We start from the raw sequence: 21,596 nt of genomic DNA on the forward strand, positions 1-21,596 counted from the left end.
CTCTACGGCTCTCGGGTGCTGTTAATGTTCTTAACCTTTTCTGGGCTACAGACCCCTTAAAGAATCTGTTGAAAGCGAAGAACCCACACACACACACACACACACATTTTCAGAACCGCTTGTCCCATACGGGGTCGCGGGGAACCGGAGCCTAACCCGGTAACACAGGGCGTAAGGCCGGAGGGGGAGGGGACACACCCAGGACAGGACGCCGGTCCGTCGCAAGGCACCCCAAGCGGGACTCGAACCCCAGACCCACCGGGAAGCAGGACTGTGGTCCAACCCACTGCACCACCGCACCCCCAAAGCGAAGAACCCCTCCTAGAAAAATATCCTTCAAAAAGCTCTTAATATCGCACTCATCTCATTACACTGTAGTTTGATTACCTTTAGTTGTTAGTTATGTCATAAGTAGTAATTGAACAATAATATTTTCATTTTATTTTCACCCTTTGTTTAGTTAGACAGTGTTGTGTTCCAAATAAACCTGTTCTTCATGAAGTCCCTGAAGTCCATCTATGGTCCCTGAAGTTAAGATCTGCTCAGCTTGGTGCAGAAAGAGACCCCATGGCTCATATCTTAGATTGAAGACTACAGCTGGTTCTTTCAGGCGCATCTGTACAGCTCACTGGTGTTATTACTTTCACCCAGTGGTTCAGCGATGAAATAGTGCCATCCTAGGGAAAGGCAGAGTGCACTGTGGTGCATCTAGCCCTTGGTGTTTTTTTCCGGACAGACGATTGTCACCCAGCTCTCTTGCTGCCAGGCAATGTTCTCCAGCTCACGCCAGCAGTGGCAGACGACCAGCTCTTGTTCTGCGGGGGGAGAGGAACAGCCCGGAGGACAGTCTTTGAGTCCAGTGTGTGTTTTTTTTTTTTTTTTAAAGATGTTCTCTGAATAATATTTGGTTTGTGACATCAGACGGCACAGGGCCTGCCGCAAAGCCCGGGGTCCCCCGCTTTCTCGGGGAGGGGCTGCCTCCGTCTAGACGGCAGGGCCACATGAGAGCGCCGCCACACCACAGAGCCCCATCGCTGCTACGAGTCTCCGCGCAGTGCCTCTTTGCATAGCGCAGCTTCCACTCTCTCCTGTGACTCCAACACGCATGGAGTGGTAGGACTGAGTTGGGTCAAATCAGACCGGACCACAGTCTAACCAACGCGGGCCAGCCGATTGCAGCGTGCTGCTTTTTCCCCCCCAGAGTCGCCTGTTGGATCAGCGGTCGCTCACCTGCACGGCTCCCCAACATGCAGCACAGAGAGGGTTACCATGGCAACCGCCAAACAAGGCCTTACTCGCCCATCTCCTTCTGGGAAGAACGGTTGCTATGGCGACATGCTCAGCTGTTTTAGTGATATTTGGGTGCTGAAGTCTCCGAATTATTTAAAGAGCTGTGACATCATCCTTTTCAGTGTGACTGTGGGACAGCTGTATAGGCGGATCTTTAAATCACTGGGTCATAATGTCTCTTCAGAGATCCCGGGGTCTTCAGTCTGCTCAGATTGGTTAAACATTCACAGTCATGCCTCCTAGAGTCACACCTTGTAAAGCAAATGTGGGTATCCCTTAGTGATAGTACCTTACAGCTTTAGTTTTGTTGTTTGTGAATGTATTTGTTGCAGCCACATGTTTGCGTGGCTTTTCGATGACTGCAGCGTAACGGCTGCGGCCATCAACACAGCATCATCCTGCAGTGTCAAACATCTAAAACATCTCCTCCTGGTGCATCTCCTGCTTTGTGTTGCTGTTCCAGCTCTGTAACTGCGACTCCTGTGTTTCCCTTCCCAGAGTCGCGACCCCTCTCCCTGCCTGTGAAGGTCACTCCGGCCACCCAGCCCTCCTGGGCCTCCTCTGAGGAGCGTGTGAAGGAGATCATCGCCCGTGTTTGGGACGCTGTGAAGCAGCTCACCCTTCAGGTACTGTGTTTGAATCCACTCACTGTTTCTTCCCTTCCTCCCACGGTCTCTCTGCCAGAGGCCTTGTCTCTGCTCTTTCCTCCGCAACTCATCTGTCCGTTTGGGCTTAAGATGTTTCACATTGTTCTGTGGAGAGAAAATGGGCAGCAAAGCTTGTCCCGCTCCACCATGTTTGCACAAATCCGGTCCATTCCATCCACATTAGAACTGGGTTTCATCTGAGAGACCCTCACAGCTGGCATCTGTGTGCAACGGCGGAGCTACAGTGCAGCAGTGAAAGTAGTTCCGTGTCCTGCTGACACTTCTGTGAAAGCTCCCCAAACTGACAGCTGGTGCTGGAGGCCTTAAGATGCCGGAGCGCAGCGAGTCCATTTGTTTAATGTGGTGCAAACGGAATACCGACCGGCTTGCGCTTCTGCTACGCATGTGCCCGGTTTCGCATGTGGCATTTTTACTCCGCCGTCTCTGGAGTAAGAACATGGGAATTTGATTGTTTGGCTGGCGAACCCACTCAGACCGAGAAGGCTGCTTGAGGGTTCCAGGGGTCATTTGAGGGGCTGCGAATCTTTACAGGTGCTTCCATTTAAACCTTGATCCTTTAATTGAACAGCATCTACCACGGGAAAGTAAGACTACTTATATGCATATATTTCCCATGATTAATAAAATGTTGTCTGTCTTCCTCCTCATCCAGGCCTTGAGAACGTCCCACATCCACCTCTTGTCTAAGACAGAGCAAATATTAATATCGCGCCCCAGCCTGTCGTAAAGACTTCTGGACGTGTAATGCCGACTCCATATAAGAAGCACGGAGAAAGGAGGCCCGCTGACCCCGTGCTGAATGTAACTGCCCGAGGGAAGTGGCCTCTTGCTTTGTGGGAATCGTAGTTCATCAGTTCAGAGCCTTCCCATGAAAGTGAGAGGCTTAATGCGTTTCCCACACTCTGCCTTGGCTACCGAGCTAATAAAAGCAATAAAGCAGCGTTCTCTCCAAAACTGCAGTAATACAGTCATTCGGTTTGTTTAAGGGGCAATGGATGTCCAGGTGCAGTGCGAAGAAGGGGGGGGGGGCAGTGGGAGACGGGGTGAAGTAAGAGGAAAGACTGTTGCAGGCGAGGCTGCCAGCCGCTTGCGCGCTCCTGCGGGGGAGGAGGGGCCATCCATTTATTCGTCACTTCTGGTTATGAGTGACGGGCGTGCGGCACCCTCTTGCTGGCATGGAGTGGCTCGGTGCAGCCGGAGGCTGGTGCTGCCATCTGGAAGAGCGGGCTACCCGTGCCCACCCTAAGCCCTTGGTCCCGTCCAGGATACCCCGCATTCACGAGCCTTGACATAATCCAAAGTGAACAGGAGGCGATTCTATTTCAGGAATTCGCAATAATTCCTCTTATTTAACACGTGAATGTGTTCAGTGCTGGCAGAGGAGCAGGTTGCTACCAAAACTGAAACGGGATCCGTGAAACAGAGCGGAGGTTGCCATGGAAAAATGAAGTAAGGCCGGCCCGCAGCTGCCATGCATTAATGAACAGGATATTTTTTTATTCTTTTTTTTTTAAAAGATCATTTGTGTTTGGTGTGGCTCGCAGCAACTCGGCCAGATGGTTTCCATGAACAGGACCTGACCCGCGGCTCTCGCCACTCGCAGGCAGATTACTTCATTCTCTCTTCCATCAACCCCCCTGTCACCCCCCTTCTTTGTCAGATCTCTGAATTGTCACAGGATTTACATTTACAACTTTTATTTCAGCCACATAAATCAGACAGCTATTCCCAGACGAGATAAATAATTTAAAAAAAAAAAATAATAAAGAAAAAAATGTTCAGACATTAATGATTGTTACTTGATTGGAATTAATAATGTTCTTAGGAGTTTTCTTTTTACCGTTGGGTTTACAGTGGGTTGCTGACAGCTCGCACCGTGGATCTCAGAATAGCTTTTCATTTCTAAATTGTCAAGAACAGAAGACACTTTGTGTTTAAACAATCTCTTAATAGTTTGCCAGCACCGGTGCGTTACTTCGTCTTGTTTGGAGACCGTTTCACCCGCCGGGGTCCCGTGATGTCGTCGCAGCCGAGGCCTCAAATGACAACTGTACTCAAGTGAAGATCAGCTGAGATGAACGTTTAGATATCGTGCGTCACACGGCCGACAAATTTTAGAAAACGAATTTCTCTGGACCCAGACAGGTAACTGTTAAGAAGGATTTAGCTCAGCTTCCTGCATTTTGTACTGGGGATGGATGTCACTCTAAATGCCCTGAGAAAACATTCCCCCGGTTATGTGCGGTTCCCCCGGTAGCTCTTGATCTAAATCAAGGCCTGAATGTGTAACAGGAGATCTGGCATGATCTTTCTCACTGAGCGGAGAAGCCACGTGGCCTGTGCTCCCTCGCTCCCTCTCAGCCCAGGCCGGCCCATGACCCCCTGACACCACGGGGTCGGCACACTACTTAAAGGGTTCTGGGAGTGGAGCGCTACATAGGTGCTTTCCCAGGGAGTTTGCCCGGGTTGGCTGAGTGATGGAGCAACCGGCGACCTTGTCTATGACGGCCCGGAGGGCGAGCCGCCGCTTTCAGGCCCAGGCAACTTGAAAAGCACCCAGCCTTGGATCAATAAACGGTGCGATCAAAGGCCACGGTGAAGTAGCCGCGCTAACACAAACACCCTCCACCAGCAGAAACAAACCGAAGGCCCCGTGTCACAAAGCGTTTATTTGTTCAGATTTCCACCTTGGCCGTTGGACTGCGAGTGGCTGTCTGCTTCTGTAAGCAGTCAAGTGGCTGGAATGTGGGGAAGGTTGGCGGGGGTGCTCTCTGTTGGCCAGACCTGCCACTTATTTGTGCCACTGGTGGACTCCAGTGCTGCTAATGCGGCCTCTCCGATCTGATTGCTCATTTAACAGCTTTAGCCAGTCCATCTCAATGTATCCCCAGGCGACCGCTTGCCTTCATGGACTTGCCGAACCCCAACCCGTGCTGCCTCCTGAACCCTACGTGCACCCCGGATGTTCTCCTGTTGCCCTTGGAAATGCTGGTGGATGAACTCTGAGGTTAACAAAGACGCTGGGATGTCTTATTCAGCTGTTCTGGCCTTGTCGAGCTTTAAGCAGCCGCTGGGAAGGAGACCAGGCTGCACCTTGGCGGAAAACGGCTCTTTTCACAATGGAAGAAGTGTACGATTATAAAAACAAATCGACGTGCTCCAATCTGCGAGTTCCCTCCCTTCCTTGTGTCCAGAGTTGCAAGTGTTTTCGCCAGGGATGCTCTGGGGGTGTTTTTAATTTCCTCCTGCTGACACGAGCCCGTTCCCCGTCTCCCGTTACCGCGTTGACGCACTTTTATTTTGGATTTTCCAGGCTCCTGAGAAAAGCGGCCTCTGCGTGGACAGCGTTTGACTTTAGGGTTGCGCCGAACACGTCCCACCTGTGTCCTCAAACCCTAGCGGCTTTGCCAAGACTCTTGGAGGTTTCAGAGGTTAGGTCAGGATGTTTTACTGAGAGCGGCGTCTCCGTCTGCAGCTTGGGAAGGATTATGTTGAGGCTTCTGCCTTTGAGCTCGGCCCCATTCGTCACCCCAGCACCCCTTGGCAGAGATACGGGATTGGGGGCGCTGTGCTGCGGCAGGTGGCGCCGAGCCTTCCGCATAGCAAGGATATTAAAAAGAACGCAGTGGGGGTGTCAAAGGGGAGAGTGCATGTTAATTCAGGTGTGTACACACGGCCCCAGGATTTCCTACAGGCTCAGAGAGGCTTTTCCTTTGCTCACAATGAGCCACAGCTAATGTAACAGGTAAATGCAACAGTCACCACACATTCAAGGAACAGTCACAACCCGGTCAAGGCGTGTTTGAGGAAGGGACCTCCGTGTGTCCGCATCAGCACGGAGGAACGGAACTAAATTTTTCTGCGGTCTCCCTGGGTCAGAACGTGTCTTACTGGATCCAGTGAGCCGGACTGGTTGTGCCGATGGCCACCCTGGCAACGGTTTTTCTCACTGTCAGTTCTGCTTTCATACTTACTGCTTTCTTACGTTAAGAGATTTCATTTTGCTGTCACAAGGGATGATGTAATATCATGAGGAAAAGTTGGACCCCCCCACCCTCCCACACAGAATCCCTGTTCAGCACCAACTGCGCAAATGATGCTTAGAAAACCTTTAAACGTTCAAATATGATTTGAATTATTTATACTACATGGGCCATTTCCAGTGCAAATATGTCCTATTCTTTGATGATTCCAAAAAGGAATTTAACTCTGGTTGGATGTGGGAAAAAAAGTGTTTTTTTATTACAACATGAAAGCATGTACTATGCTAACTGTAACATAACATGCTTTCCTGTAATTGAAATCTTTATTTGCACAATGGAAAGAAATAAATTTCCATGATCACAAGTAGTCCAGTATTCCCTTTCTCAGTGAAAATATTTAGATTACGGTTCTTTGAATCTCATTAGGTGTCAAACAAGACCGTAATCTTTGGCACGCTTCGTGAAGTAGCTCAGATGAGAATCAACGGGGTGCGGTATCAGAAGACTGGTCTACAGGTTAGCCCCTCCTCCCACTTTGAGTCTGTTGCAGTGATTAGTCCACAGGTTTGTTGCCTCGCCCACTTTCATGTGGGGGCCACTCCAAGATTGCGGCACTGATTGGGCGACAGGTTGGTGTTTCGGTAGACTTTGGCAGTGATTGGCCGACGGGTTAGCTGCACCTCTTGCTGTGATGTTGCGGCTCCAAGAGTGACGAGTCGCAGTTGGCCAACAGGTTGGCGCTGTGCTGCTGCGTGATTGGTGGACAGGCTGGCACTCCACTGGAAGGTGGCAGTTATTAGTTACCTGTTCCCACCTCCTCCCACTGTAATGCGGGAGTGCCGATAGCCTGTGGCTGTGACTGGCTAAAAGATTGGCACTGTGTTCTACTGTGGCTGCGATTGGCCAACAGGTTTAACCGATCCTCCGCCTTTGATGTAGGCCTTGTTCTGCTCCGTGGTAGCAACTGGCTGACAGATTGGCACGTCTTTCTCCTCTCCTGTAGTTATTCGCTTTAAGTCATGGTCACACGTACACTGAGATGATGGTCTCACCAGCCGGTCCAGGACCACCGTAGAGATGAGTGAGTTGATGGGGTTCGTGGCCTCTCAGATGGTCTTCCCTTGCAGGTTTTTTGCGCACGTCCTGCTGGGCAGAGACCAAGGGGTAGACTCCTGGAAGGATTTCATCTTCCTGCTGGTGTAGGAGAGCACCTTCTCCCTGAACTCAAAACAGGGACAGATGCACCGCTTGCAAGTACCGAACGCCACCCAGACCTTGAACCCGAGTTGTCCCTCTCACCATGGAAACCTCTGTTTTTCATCACGAATCAAAGCAGGGCCACAGACTAGCAGCTTGACAGAGCCAGAGCATGTTGGTGGTTTTGGCGAAGGGGGATGTGTCAACTCTAAGGCCACTGCAAGCACTTGTGCCCTGCCCGTGTCTGTTCTGGATGTCCTCCCGCCGAAGGGTTGATGAGGTGACTCGTTCCTCCTCGATGATGGCATGGCACTGGGATGAAACATCTGAGCGATGCGGGGGAGGGTTGCGGTCAGGGCCTTCCGCTCTGGGGAGGGACCGAGAGTACCTGCTGCAGGCCCAAGGCAAAGGTCCACCTCTGTTTTGTTCCACCTCATTTATGGGGACACATTAATATGGCAAAGAAATCCAGTTCTGAGTAAAACAAACACACTGGGTGGAAATACTAGTATTTTCCCTGTGATCACTAACCCAGAGTCCCCTGTGCATAAAGAAATAAAATACTGGTCTGTTCACAATTCAACATCTTTGACTCATGTAGTTTTTTTTTTTTCTCTCCCCATCCCCAAAACTGTCTTTAACACCAATCATGACCCAGTGCTGTTAATTTTGATAAGTTTAGAGGGAGATTTTGGCAGTCTGGACGAGCGCAGAGTATCCCCCCATTGTTCTTCACCACTTTGTATGTCAGTCGAGTCATGTGGAAGAGGCTTGGCCAGGGATTCCCGCATCGGTACTCATAACAGTTCCTCCTGTACCAGTGGTCTCTGGCGGTGTGTCTCCTCTCGTCTTCCCTGGAGCTCCTCTGTCTCCTTGTGAGACTTTGTTCTTCTGAGGACCTCTTTGGTTCCAGTGTGAGTCCTGAACTGGACTTCTCAATATCTCGCCTTTTATGTCTCCTGGGGACGATTAAGGTCCAATACAAGTTCTGCACTAGGCATTGTCTTGCAAGTGGATTGGCTGTCCTGCTCACAGAATAGCCCCGTCACTCACGGCATCAGAAAACGTTCAAGTGTTACCAAACATGCTTCAGCTGGTGCCCTGGTTTCCTCCCACAGTGCAAAGATGTCTGTTTTAGGTGGATTGGTGACTAAATTACCTCATTTGTGTGTATGTGTGTGTTAGATTAAGTGTGTAAGATTGCCTTGCAGTGGCCTGGCATCCTGTCCAGGATGTACCCTGCCTTACACCCTATACTTCAAAGCTAGGTTCTGGTCCACAGTGACCCTGTACTGGGCAAGCGGTTTGTCAGTTTATAAGGATTGATGGACTTTCTGATTTATTTCTTGCTTTGTCGTAAATCAGGCTACTAGAGACAGAATTTCATCTATTGGCAATTTTCTGCTGCTGAATAGCGGTACGAGCAGCTCTTGATAACAGCTCTGTATTGCTGCTGCTCCGGTTACAGACCACATCAGGGCTTAGAGACAGCTTCGTGTGGAGGCCTGCTTTAAAGCTTAACCCTTTTAAGATGTCCAACAGACCGTTAAGAGCGCACAGTGTTCCGTGCGTGCTTCGTACGTGTCAGTGTGTGAAAGCGTTCGTATTTCAAACGCCGCTTTGAAGAGCAGCGAGAAGGGGAAACGGCTTGAGACAAGCATGTAATGATATATCCTTTGCAAGCCATGATGAAAGTTAGGAGGGCGGCCACCTCCGTCCAACTGTATTGAGTGTGCTCTGCCCGCCTGTGTGTGTGTGTGTGTGTGTGTGTACGTGTACACACACTGCAGTGAACATCACAGGAAGCTCACTGAGCACAGCTGCAGTAAGTTCCACTTACCAGGCTGAAGGGCAGACCTTTGTTTCTCTTTGCAAGCTCTTTGACCTCCGAACGCTGCACCTGTTCTTTGCCCCGCTGACCTCTTTGTGACATCAAACCCCATAGACAAGGAGGAAGCATCTCTGCAGCATCATGTGACTGGTCCCCTTTTCACTGGACTGCAGCTGTGTGGACGGCGTGTCTTCCTCCTGTTGTACTTTGTCGTACCCTAGAGGTCGAGAGTTCCAGAATGTGCTGGTCTCCAGCTTGACCTGTGTTGCAGTATTGTGGTTGTCCTGCAAAGTGTGTGTCACCTCACCTGGTGTTTCCTTGAGTCTGAGGCTGCATGTGTAAAGGCCAGCGTGTGACTCGCTTTGCGTCCCCTGTCCTTCCCAAGGTGGAGCTGCAGTCGTGCTGCGTGTTCCTCCCAAGCGACAGCTTGCCCTCCCCCAGCACCATCATCTGTGGGGACATCCCTGGCACCGTGCGCAGCTGGTACCACAACCAGGCCAGCATGCCGGGCACCGTAGTGGTTTGCCTGCCCCGGGTCAGCGTGCTCAGCGCTGGACACAGGCCCGTGGAGCCGCTGCAGGAGCTTCCCTTTGTGGTGTCCAGGCCCGTGCTCGAGGAAGGTAGGACTGGGGGAAAGAGCCTCGAACCCACCTCACTGCTCATACTGTGTGTTTTTACTGCTGTCTTCACTTATTATTACTGCCGTTATTGTTTATTACTGCTGTCATTACTTATTATTCTTTTTACTTATTACTTCCATTATAAGTTATCTCTGATAATGATTATTACTGCCCAGTATTACTTTTTATTGCTTATTGTGTTGGTGTGCCCCATGCCCAGCCACAATATGTACATATACTATTTGTACTACATTTTACTCCTTATTAATGCCTTTATGTAGAACTGCAGTTATTAGTATTTAATTGTAGTTACTAATCAGTTTTAATGTATCTGAAGCAAAGGGACACATGGCTAGAGCCAGTTACCTGGGCTCACTGTGTGCCCTCGGTGATGGAGTCAGACAATTAAATAACTGGAGGGTACCATGGTGTCAACATGGGTTTCGCCGTACTCTGTATTTCAAAACCTTTCATCGGAGCCGAAATAAACCCCCCAACCCGCTTTGTTCACTCATGACATCAGAATTGGACATGCAAATTGAAAAAAGTAAAAACAGTTACATCAGTCGGCTGTCAGCATCGCCGTAAAAATTAACAGTCCGTGCTGTTAGTAATTCATTCCCCTGCTTTGAAAGCCTCCTCATCTCTCATGTTTAATGCAGTGGATCAAAGTGTACGAAGGGCGTAGGGAGACGTGTTGCGTGAGGCTTCGAGATGCTGAGTTCGCCATGGGGACACAACAGCTACAGCTGTCTGGAACCAGGGTGGGCACGTTTAATCCGACTGAGCTTTTTTCACATGGGCGCCCCTGTAGAGGGTAACCTGAGAACTGCCACGCGCCCGTGTGCTCCTCTCCTTTCCAAGAGGAGCCATTAGAGAATGAGTTTGTAATCGCCTTTAATTCTTCTTCTAACACTTCTCTTTTTGTGCTCATGCAAAGAAACGTATTGTGTTCCGTCACATACTTTGAGCTACGACTAATAACCGGATTCTTGTGCCACTCCACGACACTTGACACCATGACGCTCACGCCGACGTGGGAGGGCTGAACGCACATGTGTACGTACACGCACAGACACACACACACACACACATTCTCCACTGTACTTGCTGTGAGCCACACGCCTTCACTTCATAAACTTCACGGAGCAACGTAATGTGCTTGAAGGAGAGCGTGTTGCCCAATCCTTTCCACAGCCTTCTAGACGTTTCGGTGGCATTGATGTGTGTCCCCGAGCAGCGAAGGGCAAGGCCCCACCAGTCTCCCTCACACAAGGCCTTCCTTACCTGTGATGGCGGCTGTGACACGGTGGGCAGTCGGTTACTGATGAGTACAGCAGATGTCCTCTACCAGTGTTAGTTCATCAGCTGGTGGCAGCTGTTAGCAGAGCTGGTAGGGCTTGTGCCTTCAACTCCGAGGGTTGCAGGTTCGAATGCCACCTGCTGCTGTAGTACCCTTGATTAAGGTGATTACCTTAATTGCTCCGGTGAATTTACCGAGCTGTATAAATGTTTAAATAATTGTAAGTAGCTTAACACTAAGTTGCCCTGGAAAAAAAGTGTCACTTAAGTGTATAAATGTAGATGTCATCACACTGATTTGTTCCCCTCACAGGTGATGCTTTCCCTTGGACGGTGAGCCTGAGCCAGTTTGGAGTGTACACCCTGCTGGGCCAGCAGAGGGCCCTCTGCCTCCTCGAACCTGTGGCCTGCACCTCCACGCTGGCCGTCACCTCCCACGGGCTACAGTCCCCGGGGCACGAGGGGCGTCACGCTTTTGTTGTGTGTCTGCACGTCGACCTGGAGCCGCTACACGTCAAATGCTCAAACCCGCAGGTGAGGCTGCAGTGAGCCGACCTCTTTGGTGCACAGTGTAACTGTTACATATGTGCTGTGCTGCTCCAGGTGCCACTCACATTTACCGCGTTTATCGTTTTGTTACTTAGAGCATTTTCCTCATTCATACAGCTGGGTATTTTTAAAGCATCACTTCAGCGTAAGTACTTTGGTCAAGGGACTCCTGCAGGAGGTGGGATTTGAACTCGGCGGTGGAGGGTTGATGGAAGATGGAGAATCGGAGTATGGTGATGCTGAAATGCGGCAGCGATGAAACCAAGGACTCAGCTAAAAATGAATAAATAATAAAACAATAACACTCTGCAACAATGTTAGAAACTTAGTAGTGACTAGACCCTTCAGGTTGTCCTGGTCTGTCCACTTCCTCCCCAGTTGTCAGTTTTTACCCCCCAGCGGGGATCGGCTCCCTTTCATGTGATCTCAAGTGTTGTTTCCCTCCTGAGCTCTTCCTGGAACTCTCCGCACTGTAGCTTACCATGCACTTTGGGGTAATGGGATGCAATCAGCTGCAGGTGTGTGACTTGCTGACGCTGAGCCCTGCCTCCCTTTTCCCTTTCACACACACACGCACAGAGGAGCCCCCAAACTAATAACAGCAGTCAGGAAGGGGTGGCTTGACTTCTATTACCTTTTACTTAATCTCACTCTTACAAATGAGAATGTTTTGTTCTGTCAAGTGTCGTTACGTCTTAATGTACTTTACCAGAGTGTTTTTGTGTTCTTTACTCAGTGGCACAGCAGCAGGATCTGCTTCAGGGACTTGAACCTGCAGTTTTTCGGTCAGTCGTTTCGTAACCACCAGGCTGCCAGCTACATTACACATCTCAACAAAATTTTTCGAAGTTTTTAGTTATGTCGATTTTTGCGTTGATTATGATTAGTTAAAGTTTACTTATTACAAGGATGGGACACTTACACCATATGGAGACTCCACACGACTCGGTTGGAAATGGCCCGGGTTAAAGAAAGGAGACGGACAGAGGGGCTGTTGGGGTGAACACCTTCCAAAGGGACAGCAGCATGTGTCACCTTAAGGGACGTCAACTGACAACCTTTAGGTTATACACCTGTGCTCCACGCTGAAATCCAGTGCAGGGTGAGCAGAAACGGGAGCTACACACGATTGGTCCTTACCCCGTGACGTGCAGTCGTCTTTGTGGATCAGGGAGTGACCAGGCGAAGACCACAGTGGGATTATTATTTTTTTATTTTTTTTTTCCAAAGTCAAACAAATAAACAGAAAGGTCATGAAAGAAAGGTCAAACGAGGCCTTTCTGGACAAATACAAAACAATGGGAAGGAAATGATGGGGGGAAAGGTCCTTTCAGGTCACTACAAATGGCATTTGTCCTTGAATTCTTCTCTTGTACCTCTGCGCCCACTCTGAACCTGCTGAGTCTCGTCTGCCCATCTCATCTCATCTACCCTGAGCTCATTTCCATCCACAGGCTTTAACGCAGCTGTCAGTCAAGGAGAAATGGGTGTGGCCTACGTCGCCGCTTGCTCCAGAGACGACTGGGGATTTTCCCCCTCGTCGGTCCAGACCCCCTTCATGCCTCGTGTGCCCTCCTCATGTGTGCATCTGTCGCGAGCGCTGAGCAATGCGCATGTGCCGGCTTTGGGGGCCCGGACCCCAACCCCGCCCTGCCCCGCCTGCAAACCGACTGCTAATTTCCAACAGGAGTGTGCTGAGCTAATAACAATTAGACTGCGCTGCGGGCGCTCGTAAGAAGTGCTGCCAGGGTCTGGAACAAAAGGGACCCCCCACAACTGCGGGACCCTGTAACCCCAGCGCCCAGGGAGATGGTGGGGAACAGCAGGGCTGGTGTCACAGCCACCACCATTGGTGTGTGGCTTTACCGCAGGGATCGTAACAGTGTGGCGAGGAGGTAGGGCAGATTGGTTGGGGAGGTGGGTGAGCGAGAGGGGTCTCCCCCCCACCCCCCATATATATATATACACACACACACACACATTGAGACATGCCTTTGTCCTCTTCTCATCGATCCCTGGGACCACCAGCCCTCTCAGTCCTCCCAAGAACACCCAAGGAGAGTCGTCATAGTGCCTGACGAACATATTGCAGTGGTAGGGTGTTCTAACTGCTGCCGCCACCCCCTCCCACAAGACTTTCTTCTTCGTTTTAATCTCATGCTGCCGGTCTTGAGCCCCCCGTGTTTAAACGCGCACACTGACTCAGCGAAAAAGCCCCTCCCGCCCCACCTCTGAGGTCGACGGTGCATGTAGAGAGGCCCCTCATTCCCCGACCTCCCATCAGGAGCCACTAAACCTCCTCACGAAGCCAATAAAGCTGTCTGTGCAGCAGCAGCGTGCCTGATGGATCTGCCCCGGGGCGGCGGAACAGCCCTGCGGAGCAGGATGGGGTCAGCACCCGACCTCGGTCCTTATTGGGGCCACCTTGGACCCGATGGGGACGGGCCAGCACGCTCGTGCTGATGTTGACCGTTCACCTGCCCTTTTACGTTCTTAAATAGAAAAAACGCACGCGCACAGTAGTGAAATTGAGTCCAGCGAAAGTTTTCAATGCGCTCGTCAGCAGGACCGTATCGTTCAGCGAGACTCTTTAGGAGTCGTGGAAGTGACTTGTGTTTATGGCTGAGATTTGGACCCCCTGAGGAGTTGTCTATCTGCTTGTTTGAAGGCGTAGGTGATGACAGCTCCTTGGAGCAGATCGGCGAGGCGAGAGCGCCTGCAGTGGCTGCCGAACCTGAATGCTGACAGCTCTGACCTTTTGACCCACAACCTCCCAACCCGACTGCAGGAGCTCGTGGCGTTTCATATTAGGGAGTGAGAATGAAAGAGGGCAAGTGATCGGCAAGAGCAAGTCCCTGGGACCCCTCACTGAGTAGTGTTGTTGTTATTTACTTATGTATTTATTTATTTATTTAAGTTTGTGTGGGGGGGATTTGTACTGTATCAGTTGAGGGTAAGTGCCTTGACCAAGCGCCGTGCAGCAGGAGGCAGCGTTGCAACCGGGGTTCGTCAAGTTCCGGTTGACAGTGCTAAGCGTTACACCACCTTTTAGGGGTTCGTATGACACACTTACTTGTGGAAGCAGATGAAACGTAAAGCTGCAGACAATAGAAGTCGCTCTGCATAAAAGCGTTTCTTTGGAGACGGAATATGGACGTGTGAACGTGTATTATTCATGAGTAACGGCGTATGAGTGATGGATGTAGCCGGTCTGGGCCGGGTTTCCCTCCACATCTGCACTGCCCACATGAGATCAGCTGGAGCCCGACTCGCTCGGATCTTCCAGGGGCCGCCGGGGGACTGCGGGAGCGTGGGTTTTCCTCTGCGCTGTTGGGACAGGTCAAGTATGGCCGGCAGCTGTCGGCCCTGGCGAACGAACACGTTCGTGATTTTTTTCCCCCCCTCCCCCTGACCCCTGTCTCCCTCTGGACCCGTTTGAAACGGCACACAGTACCGCGCTGTCGTGCTTCCCTTTGATTTATGCTTATTTATGGAACAGTTGTGTGTACGCGGGGCTTGGCCCCGTCCAGCTCCGTTTTTGTGGGACCCTCTCTGGTGCTGAAGTCAAACGTCGGGGGAGATGAGGAACTTGGACAGCGAGGGTCCTCCGAAATCCAGAAATTAGCTCACTGTGAAAGATCGCTGCGGAGCCGCCTCCCCTCGCGATCTCACACCACATGGCCTCCGATTTATTATTTCCCTCTTTTTTTTTTTTTTTTTTTGTTTTGTTTTTTGTGTTTTTGAACTTCAGACTCCTGTGAATTCGTTTTATTTATTTAGTTGTTGTTCTATGCCGTCTTCAGTCATAATGAATAAATCCTCCTGAAAAAATGCTTGAGCTCCGATCCCAAAGCGCTCACTATTTCCACTTTCCACATGGAAGGGATGCTTGCCAGGGGAATCGATGGTCGTGCCGAGTGCCGTTGTGTTTCGTGAGCTTGTTTTTAGAACAGGAAAAGCGCTAACCCCCCCCCCCCACCACCATCCCACCCCACAGCAGTACCTCGACATGCGGAGATGCTGTCTGGGACATGGTGGGGTGGAAACGCAGGTGGCACCACTGTCCAGAATCTCCCCTGCCCTCGGTACTGTCTTGACAGTATAAAATTACCCAGCTGTATATTTAGGTAAATAATGTGAAGTGATTTAGTGCACAAACCCAACATCGTAAGTCGAAATGGAGAAATGTGTCAGATAAATACAGCTGGTAGTGTAGTGGTTTGCGCTACTACCTTTGGATTCAAAGGTTGCAGATTCAAGTCCCACCTCCAGCTGTAGTACCCTTGAGCAAGGTACTTACCCTAATTTGCTCCAGTAAAATTACCCAGCTGTATAAATGGGTAAATAATTGTAACCTTAACACTGTTAAGTTGGTTTGGAGAAAAGCGTTAGCTAAATTAATAAATGTAAGATAAACAAGTAATAAATGACAGTCACACCCTGAAGTTGTAGCTTTCTGCCAGGTTTACATGAGAGTTTTCAAGTGATGTTCTTTGTCTTTCGGAGGCTCCGAGGATTTGTCTTGTGTTCGGAAGTGTGTTGGTGATGGGCTGGGAGGCGGAGTCAGTGGGCGTCTCCTCTGTTTGCAGCTCACCTCTTTAAGCCCTGGGGAAATACGGGAGAACAGGTGAGCAGATTCAGGTGTTTTTCCTGATGGTACGCTCCTCCTCTTCACAGGTACAGCTGCTGTATGAACTCTTCCATACATGGAGCACCGCCTGGTCCCGCATGCAGAGGCGGGGCATCCTGCGACCCGTCCCCAGCTTCCCAGACCCGCCCCCTGGCGCTGCTCCGGCCTCGCCCGTCCGGAGCAGCACTGGCACCGTACCCCCGGACACCAGCACCTGCAGCCCCTCTGCAGACTTCGGCTCTCCTACCGAGGTGAGGGGTCCCGGGCGGCGGAGGGCAATGGTCTCGGCTACCCTGCAGGAGGAAACGCAGAAGCACAGTTAACGTGGATGTGAAACAGAAACACAGTGTGTTTGTGGGTCTTTTTGATGGTTTTAAGTTGCTAATTAGGTTTGGATGCCAGGTGTTGTGTGGGTCGCGTGTTCACAGAGGTTTTTTTTCGCCGCTGAGAGAGCCCCGAGTTCCACGCCCTTTCCCCTGTCGTGGTGCCAGTGGCCCTGGATGTTTGTCTTCGGTTACTGTGAGCTGCCCGTGATCGAGTGTAAACCTGCATCCTCATGACCTTGTGCCAAAGTCAGGTGGGGGGGGGGATTTATAGCTCAAATTTTTGTGTTTAAAACCGAGGCTCGGTTTCCAGTCTGAAGGAGAAACACTGCTGAAAGAAAGCCGTGTGGCCCGTTACCCCCCCGTTACCCCCCTGCTGTGACGGGCCTCTGGGCCGAGTTGCCCTGTTTTCAGGTAGCTGTTGACGTGCTGGCCGTTGAAGCATCATCTGCCCCCCATGTGGGCCGTCATGCCCCCAGGGTTGTGGCATCGCCGGCGTTCAATCGCTTACTGGTGCGCGGGTGGCAGAGCGGTCCCCGGGGGCCACGCGGGGCCGTGACAGCCCACTTGTTGCTGTTTACTCAAGTGTGAGCGGCAGTAGAAGTGTTTAGTCCGCAGGGAGCACCCGTGATTGAACAAGAATGCGGGAGCTGTTTTGTTAGGGCTGTGCGGCCGCGACCCCCCTGTCCGCCCTCCCGCTGTGCGCCACCCTCGCTCTGACACTCCCCAGGCTGGCCGCGTCCCGCTCTGTTTGGGCCTCTCTGATGAGCGAAGACAAACTGCGCAGAGAAAATAAACTGCTCTCCTCTGTGGGCTTCCAGCGCTGCGGCGCAGGAACTGCACTGTGTACTTTAGGTCTCGTTGTGCAGAGGTGTGGGAACATAGCCGCTCTCGCACCAAAAAGCTCCTCCAGCCCTGGAGCTCAGCGCACATCTGGGCCCCGAATGCCTCACCTTGGTGTGGGAGGGGACAGGGCTGGTAATGGGGGGGGGGGGATTAGGAGGATCTGGGGGGCTCTGTGAGGTACATCAGAGCACAGTGGAGGTGAGAGGTGTCCACAGCCCGGTTTTCGTAGCTGATCAGGTCTCTGGGTAATCGTACACTGCATGGAGAAGAGAGAGAGAGAGAGTGTGTGTGTGTGTGTGTGTGTGTGTGTGTGTGCGCGCGCGCGCCTTCTGCAGGTCAAGCACACTCCACAAATACAGGGACCACAGGGTGCTCAAAGTTCCCACAATGCACCTGCACAGTCACATGGTCATATCCTTGGAAACATGCTACCAGATAGCGGTCAAGGTGGCGTAGTGGTTAGAGCTGCCACCTTGCACCCCAAGGACCAGGGTTTGAATCTCTCCTTCTGCTGTAGTATCCTTGATTAAAGTACTCAACCTGAACTGATACAGTGAAATTGGCCCTGTTTTACAAATGGGTTAGTAATTATAAGTAGCTTAGTGTACAAATCTAATATTTTGAGTGACCTTCAGTAAAGGAGCCAAACTTTTATTGACTGAATTTTCTTTAATATCCTGGTTCAGTGTCTTTGCAGGGTCCTGTGAAAGTCATATTATTAAAAAAGAAAAGAACTTTGAGATATTTTCTCAACCACTTTGAAAGATGTTTTGAATTTTAACAACAGTATAGATTTTAAAGCACGGACTCCAGAAGAGCATTTTTTTTTTAAAGTTTGGTTCAGAGTTGTACTTGGAGTATATGTTGCTCATCAGCGTAATAATCCATGAAGTGAGCCTATTTCGGGAGTAAGTTTAATCATAATTTGTTTATATTATCGTCTCAGTTGTTATTGTACTCTGTCGTCAAGAACCCTCAGATCCATAATTAAATTCAATTTGCAAATTTGCATCGCCCCACTGAGAAGCGCATATTTTCTCCGTTTGTTTTCCATTCGGAGTGTGCAGTCACAAGCCGCAGAGGACTTCTGGCTGAGACGAGGGGACCGTGCCCTTCCCGCCGCGCCGCTCTCGAATCGCAGGCTGCGCTGATGATTAGAGGGCCTGTGGCAGGCGCAGATCCCACCCGGGGCCTCGAGCTGCACTATTTGTTTGCACATTTTCCCTCCCTACAGCAGACTTTGAAAATTTATGTTTGGAAAACAGATCTCTTGGGGAAAAAAAAAAATAAAAAATAAAAATGATGCAAGGGGTGTCATCGGGGACTCGTGCCAAACCAGTAATGAGCTAAGAACTCACAAAGCATCGTCTCACACTCATCTTCTCCCTGGGGGGTGGGCATGGGGTGCCGGGGGAGGTCTTGAATTGTTGTTTGTGTCGACTCAATGTTGTTAATGCTGTCTTGCCGTCTGTCCAGGCCTCTAAATGAAAGCAGCCCCCTGGTTGGAGCACCCGAGGACAAGGGGGGTTAAAACCATAGATGGTCCATCAGAAGAAACAGCTGCAGCTTCCTTAAGTCGCTGGAGCTGTGTTCTGCTAACCGGCGTTGATGTAATGGCCAGTCGGGGTTTCTACCACTTTGTTATGGCTGCGGAGAGGCGCCCTTCTCCAACGCATTCTTGCCTTATTGTTGCTCATCATTCTGTCGAACATTGTCATCTGTTTTTCTGCAAGTGGTTTCATAGCTCCTGGTAAACACTCTTCTCCCATCGCGTCGCATTAGCCAGCGGAGGATGGATTTGGCTCAAATGATTGTTTTTAACCCATGTGGAATTTATTTTCAGTTCGGAGCAGTGATTTCAGGTGAATTGGTGGCTCTAAATTGGCTGTTGTGTGTACTTTACACTGCTGTATGATGAGCGACTGACTGTACGGAGTTCAGTGCATTTAACACTGTAAGTCCCCTTAAACAAAGAGGTCTGTTAAATTTTAATTAATATATGGATTTGGAGAAAAACCTCTGCTAAATGAATGAATGTCAAGATAAATAATGACGTTTTGTTATTTCATTGATGCTAGTGGTCTGATTGACAGACACTTGCCCCGCCCCCTTCCCACATCCCCTCTTTTTCACCTAGGGAGACTCTGTGCCGGCAGGGGACGACACTCCTTCTCTGGACACGGTAACCTTGGAGCAGAAGACCAGCAGCATCGGCAGCTCTAGCGGGAAGGTTAGCCTGTGGATGCAGTGGATGCTGCCCAAAGTCACCGTCAAGCTGTTCGCACCGGACCCTGTGATCAAAAGAACAGGTGCTATAACCACCCCCCCCTCACAGCTCCGTTCCAGTCTCACTAAAGCATAGTTACTTGTACTGCTCACTCGGCTCCACTTGCATTTGCATTTATTCATTTAGTTGATGCTTTTCTCCAAAGCAATTTATAATGTAAAGGCTACAATTTTTACAGTTACAAACTTAGTTATTTACCCATTTATACAGCTGGGTAATTTTGCTGGCACAGTTTAGGGTAAGTACCTTGCTCAAGGGTTCTCTAGCTGGAGGTGGGGATCGAACGTGTTACTTTTGGGTCAAAAACAGCAGCTCTGACCACTACACTAATAGCTGTCCCCTTAAAGGCTGGTTTTGCGCTCAAGGTGTCTATAGGGGGTGTGTATGGGGGTCAGTATGTATTTGTGGAAGATCCAATACTACAGTGCCCTTCCACGCAGTCTCTAGATCTCCCCCCCCAGAAGGGACAGGCGGTGCTGGTTGGGAGTGGCCATATAAGTAGCGTGGTGGTGAATTTCCCCAAACTGCCTCTGTCGCTGATTTACAGCTGCACTGACAGCATGGCTTCACCTCCAATTGCTCTCTGTACTATTTAGCATCTGCCAACCAGATCAGCCAGATTTAGTGCTGAAAAATGAGCTCGATAGAGAAGTTTGCAGCAATGTTCTGATTTAGGTGCTTCCTAAAGGGGCATTACACTGGATTTGTACTAATATTTGCCATCTGAGCTGCGAGGTGAGGCTGCTAGTGGTGCGTTCTTGCCATTAATTGGTTTTACACATCATGCCTCAGGATTTCTCAGACGCAGAGGGAGCTGCGATATTAAGATGGGGTTCTCAAATGCAGCAGTATATCATGGACAATGAATAAATGATAAAAATCCAGAGTGACTTTTACCTGGGGGTTTTCTGTAGCGTTCCTGCTTGTGGCTGATGATGGATTTTGTGGGAAGTGTGAGTAGAGTGAGAGCTGGGTGAACGTGGCAGTCGCAACACTTAAAGGGCCTGAGCAGGTGTAAAGTATATTTATAATGAGAATTACCTTATTTTACTTCACCAACTTGTTCACTGAGCTTTTTCATAAGCTTATTAGCAGTTTTAGATGTGCCATTTCTGGGTGAGGGTCCCAGGACTTCAGCTTAGTGTTTCCTGGGCTCACTGGGTCCTGGCTCCCCAGGCCTTTGGCTTGGCAAGAGCCTGGAGGTCTTCGATGATCAGCTGATGGGAGAACGAGCCTCTACTGCTTATGAGAAGCTGAGAGCAGTAGTGGGACTGGGCTTATGTGATGTTACCAGGTTTGAGCCTTGTTGACCCACACCCAGAGATCAGAAAACACCTTAATTTGTACACACACACACACACACACACACACACACCCATGCTCATCATGTGACTTCCTCTGTGAGATGTTTCTGTCAGCCACCTTTACTTTTTTTATTAGTCCACCACAGCAGGTACAAAAAGAAGAATCTCCCTGTTTATCCTCACGTTTCTGTGTGTCACCAGCACTCGGCTTCCATGTTCACAGTTTCCCTGTTTGATCGCTTCCACAGAGATCTGTGTGATCAGCGAGCTGGAGGACCTCAGCGCCTCGGTGGATGTCCAGGACGTGTATACCAAGATCAAGTGCAAAGTGGGCAGCTTCAACATCGACCACTACAAGTGCAGGTATAGTTGCGCAGGCAGATGGAGTGCAGAGGAAGTACAAGCACCAGCCCAGCTCCTGTGAAAGGGAAATCTGTAGGACACATCAGTCTGTGTGTGTGTGTTTGTGTATTTGCAGTATATGTATATAAATACAGGTGGTCCCCGAATTACAATGGGGTTATGTTCCGATAAACCCATCATAAGTCGAAAATGCATTTAATACATCTAATCTGGTCGAGATCATTGCTTGCGAAAGTCCAAGTTCAGGTGCAATGGCCGTTATAGGCTTTCTGCCTTGGTCAAAGTGGCTTTATTGTCATTTCGACTATATACATCTGGTACAGTCTACAGTGTAACAAAACAATGTTCCTTCAGGACCTTGATGCTACATAAAAAAACAACACAAAGCTACTTACACAGGACT

The 21,596-nt window shown here is 50.1% G+C and overlaps 1 protein-coding gene across 5 annotated transcripts in view; it reads left to right on the plus strand.

Annotated features, from left to right (window-relative positions):
• The window catches only part of vps13b (vacuolar protein sorting 13 homolog B), a 249,181-nt gene that overhangs the window by 124,857 nt on the left and 102,728 nt on the right, over nt 1–21,596 (plus strand). For 4 of the 5 annotated variants that reach the window (XM_029245971.1, XM_029245972.1, XM_029245969.1 and 1 more), the window contains exons 22-27: nt 1,789–1,916; nt 9,355–9,589; nt 11,205–11,425; nt 16,118–16,321; nt 19,377–19,548; nt 21,079–21,193. In XM_029245971.1, coding sequence (XP_029101804.1) covers nt 1,789–1,916; nt 9,355–9,589; nt 11,205–11,425; nt 16,118–16,321; nt 19,377–19,548; nt 21,079–21,193 — 1,075 coding nt within the window. Of the gene's footprint in view, nt 1–1,788; nt 1,917–2,610; nt 2,771–9,354; nt 9,590–11,204; nt 11,426–16,117; nt 16,322–19,376; nt 19,549–21,078; nt 21,194–21,596 lie in introns of those variants that run through there. The other variant, XM_018762942.2, reaches the window with a different exon arrangement.

This window comes from Scleropages formosus, chromosome 18, assembly GCF_900964775.1.
Source record: "Scleropages formosus chromosome 18, fSclFor1.1, whole genome shotgun sequence".
NCBI classification, from domain to species: Eukaryota; Metazoa; Chordata; class Actinopteri; order Osteoglossiformes; family Osteoglossidae; genus Scleropages; species Scleropages formosus.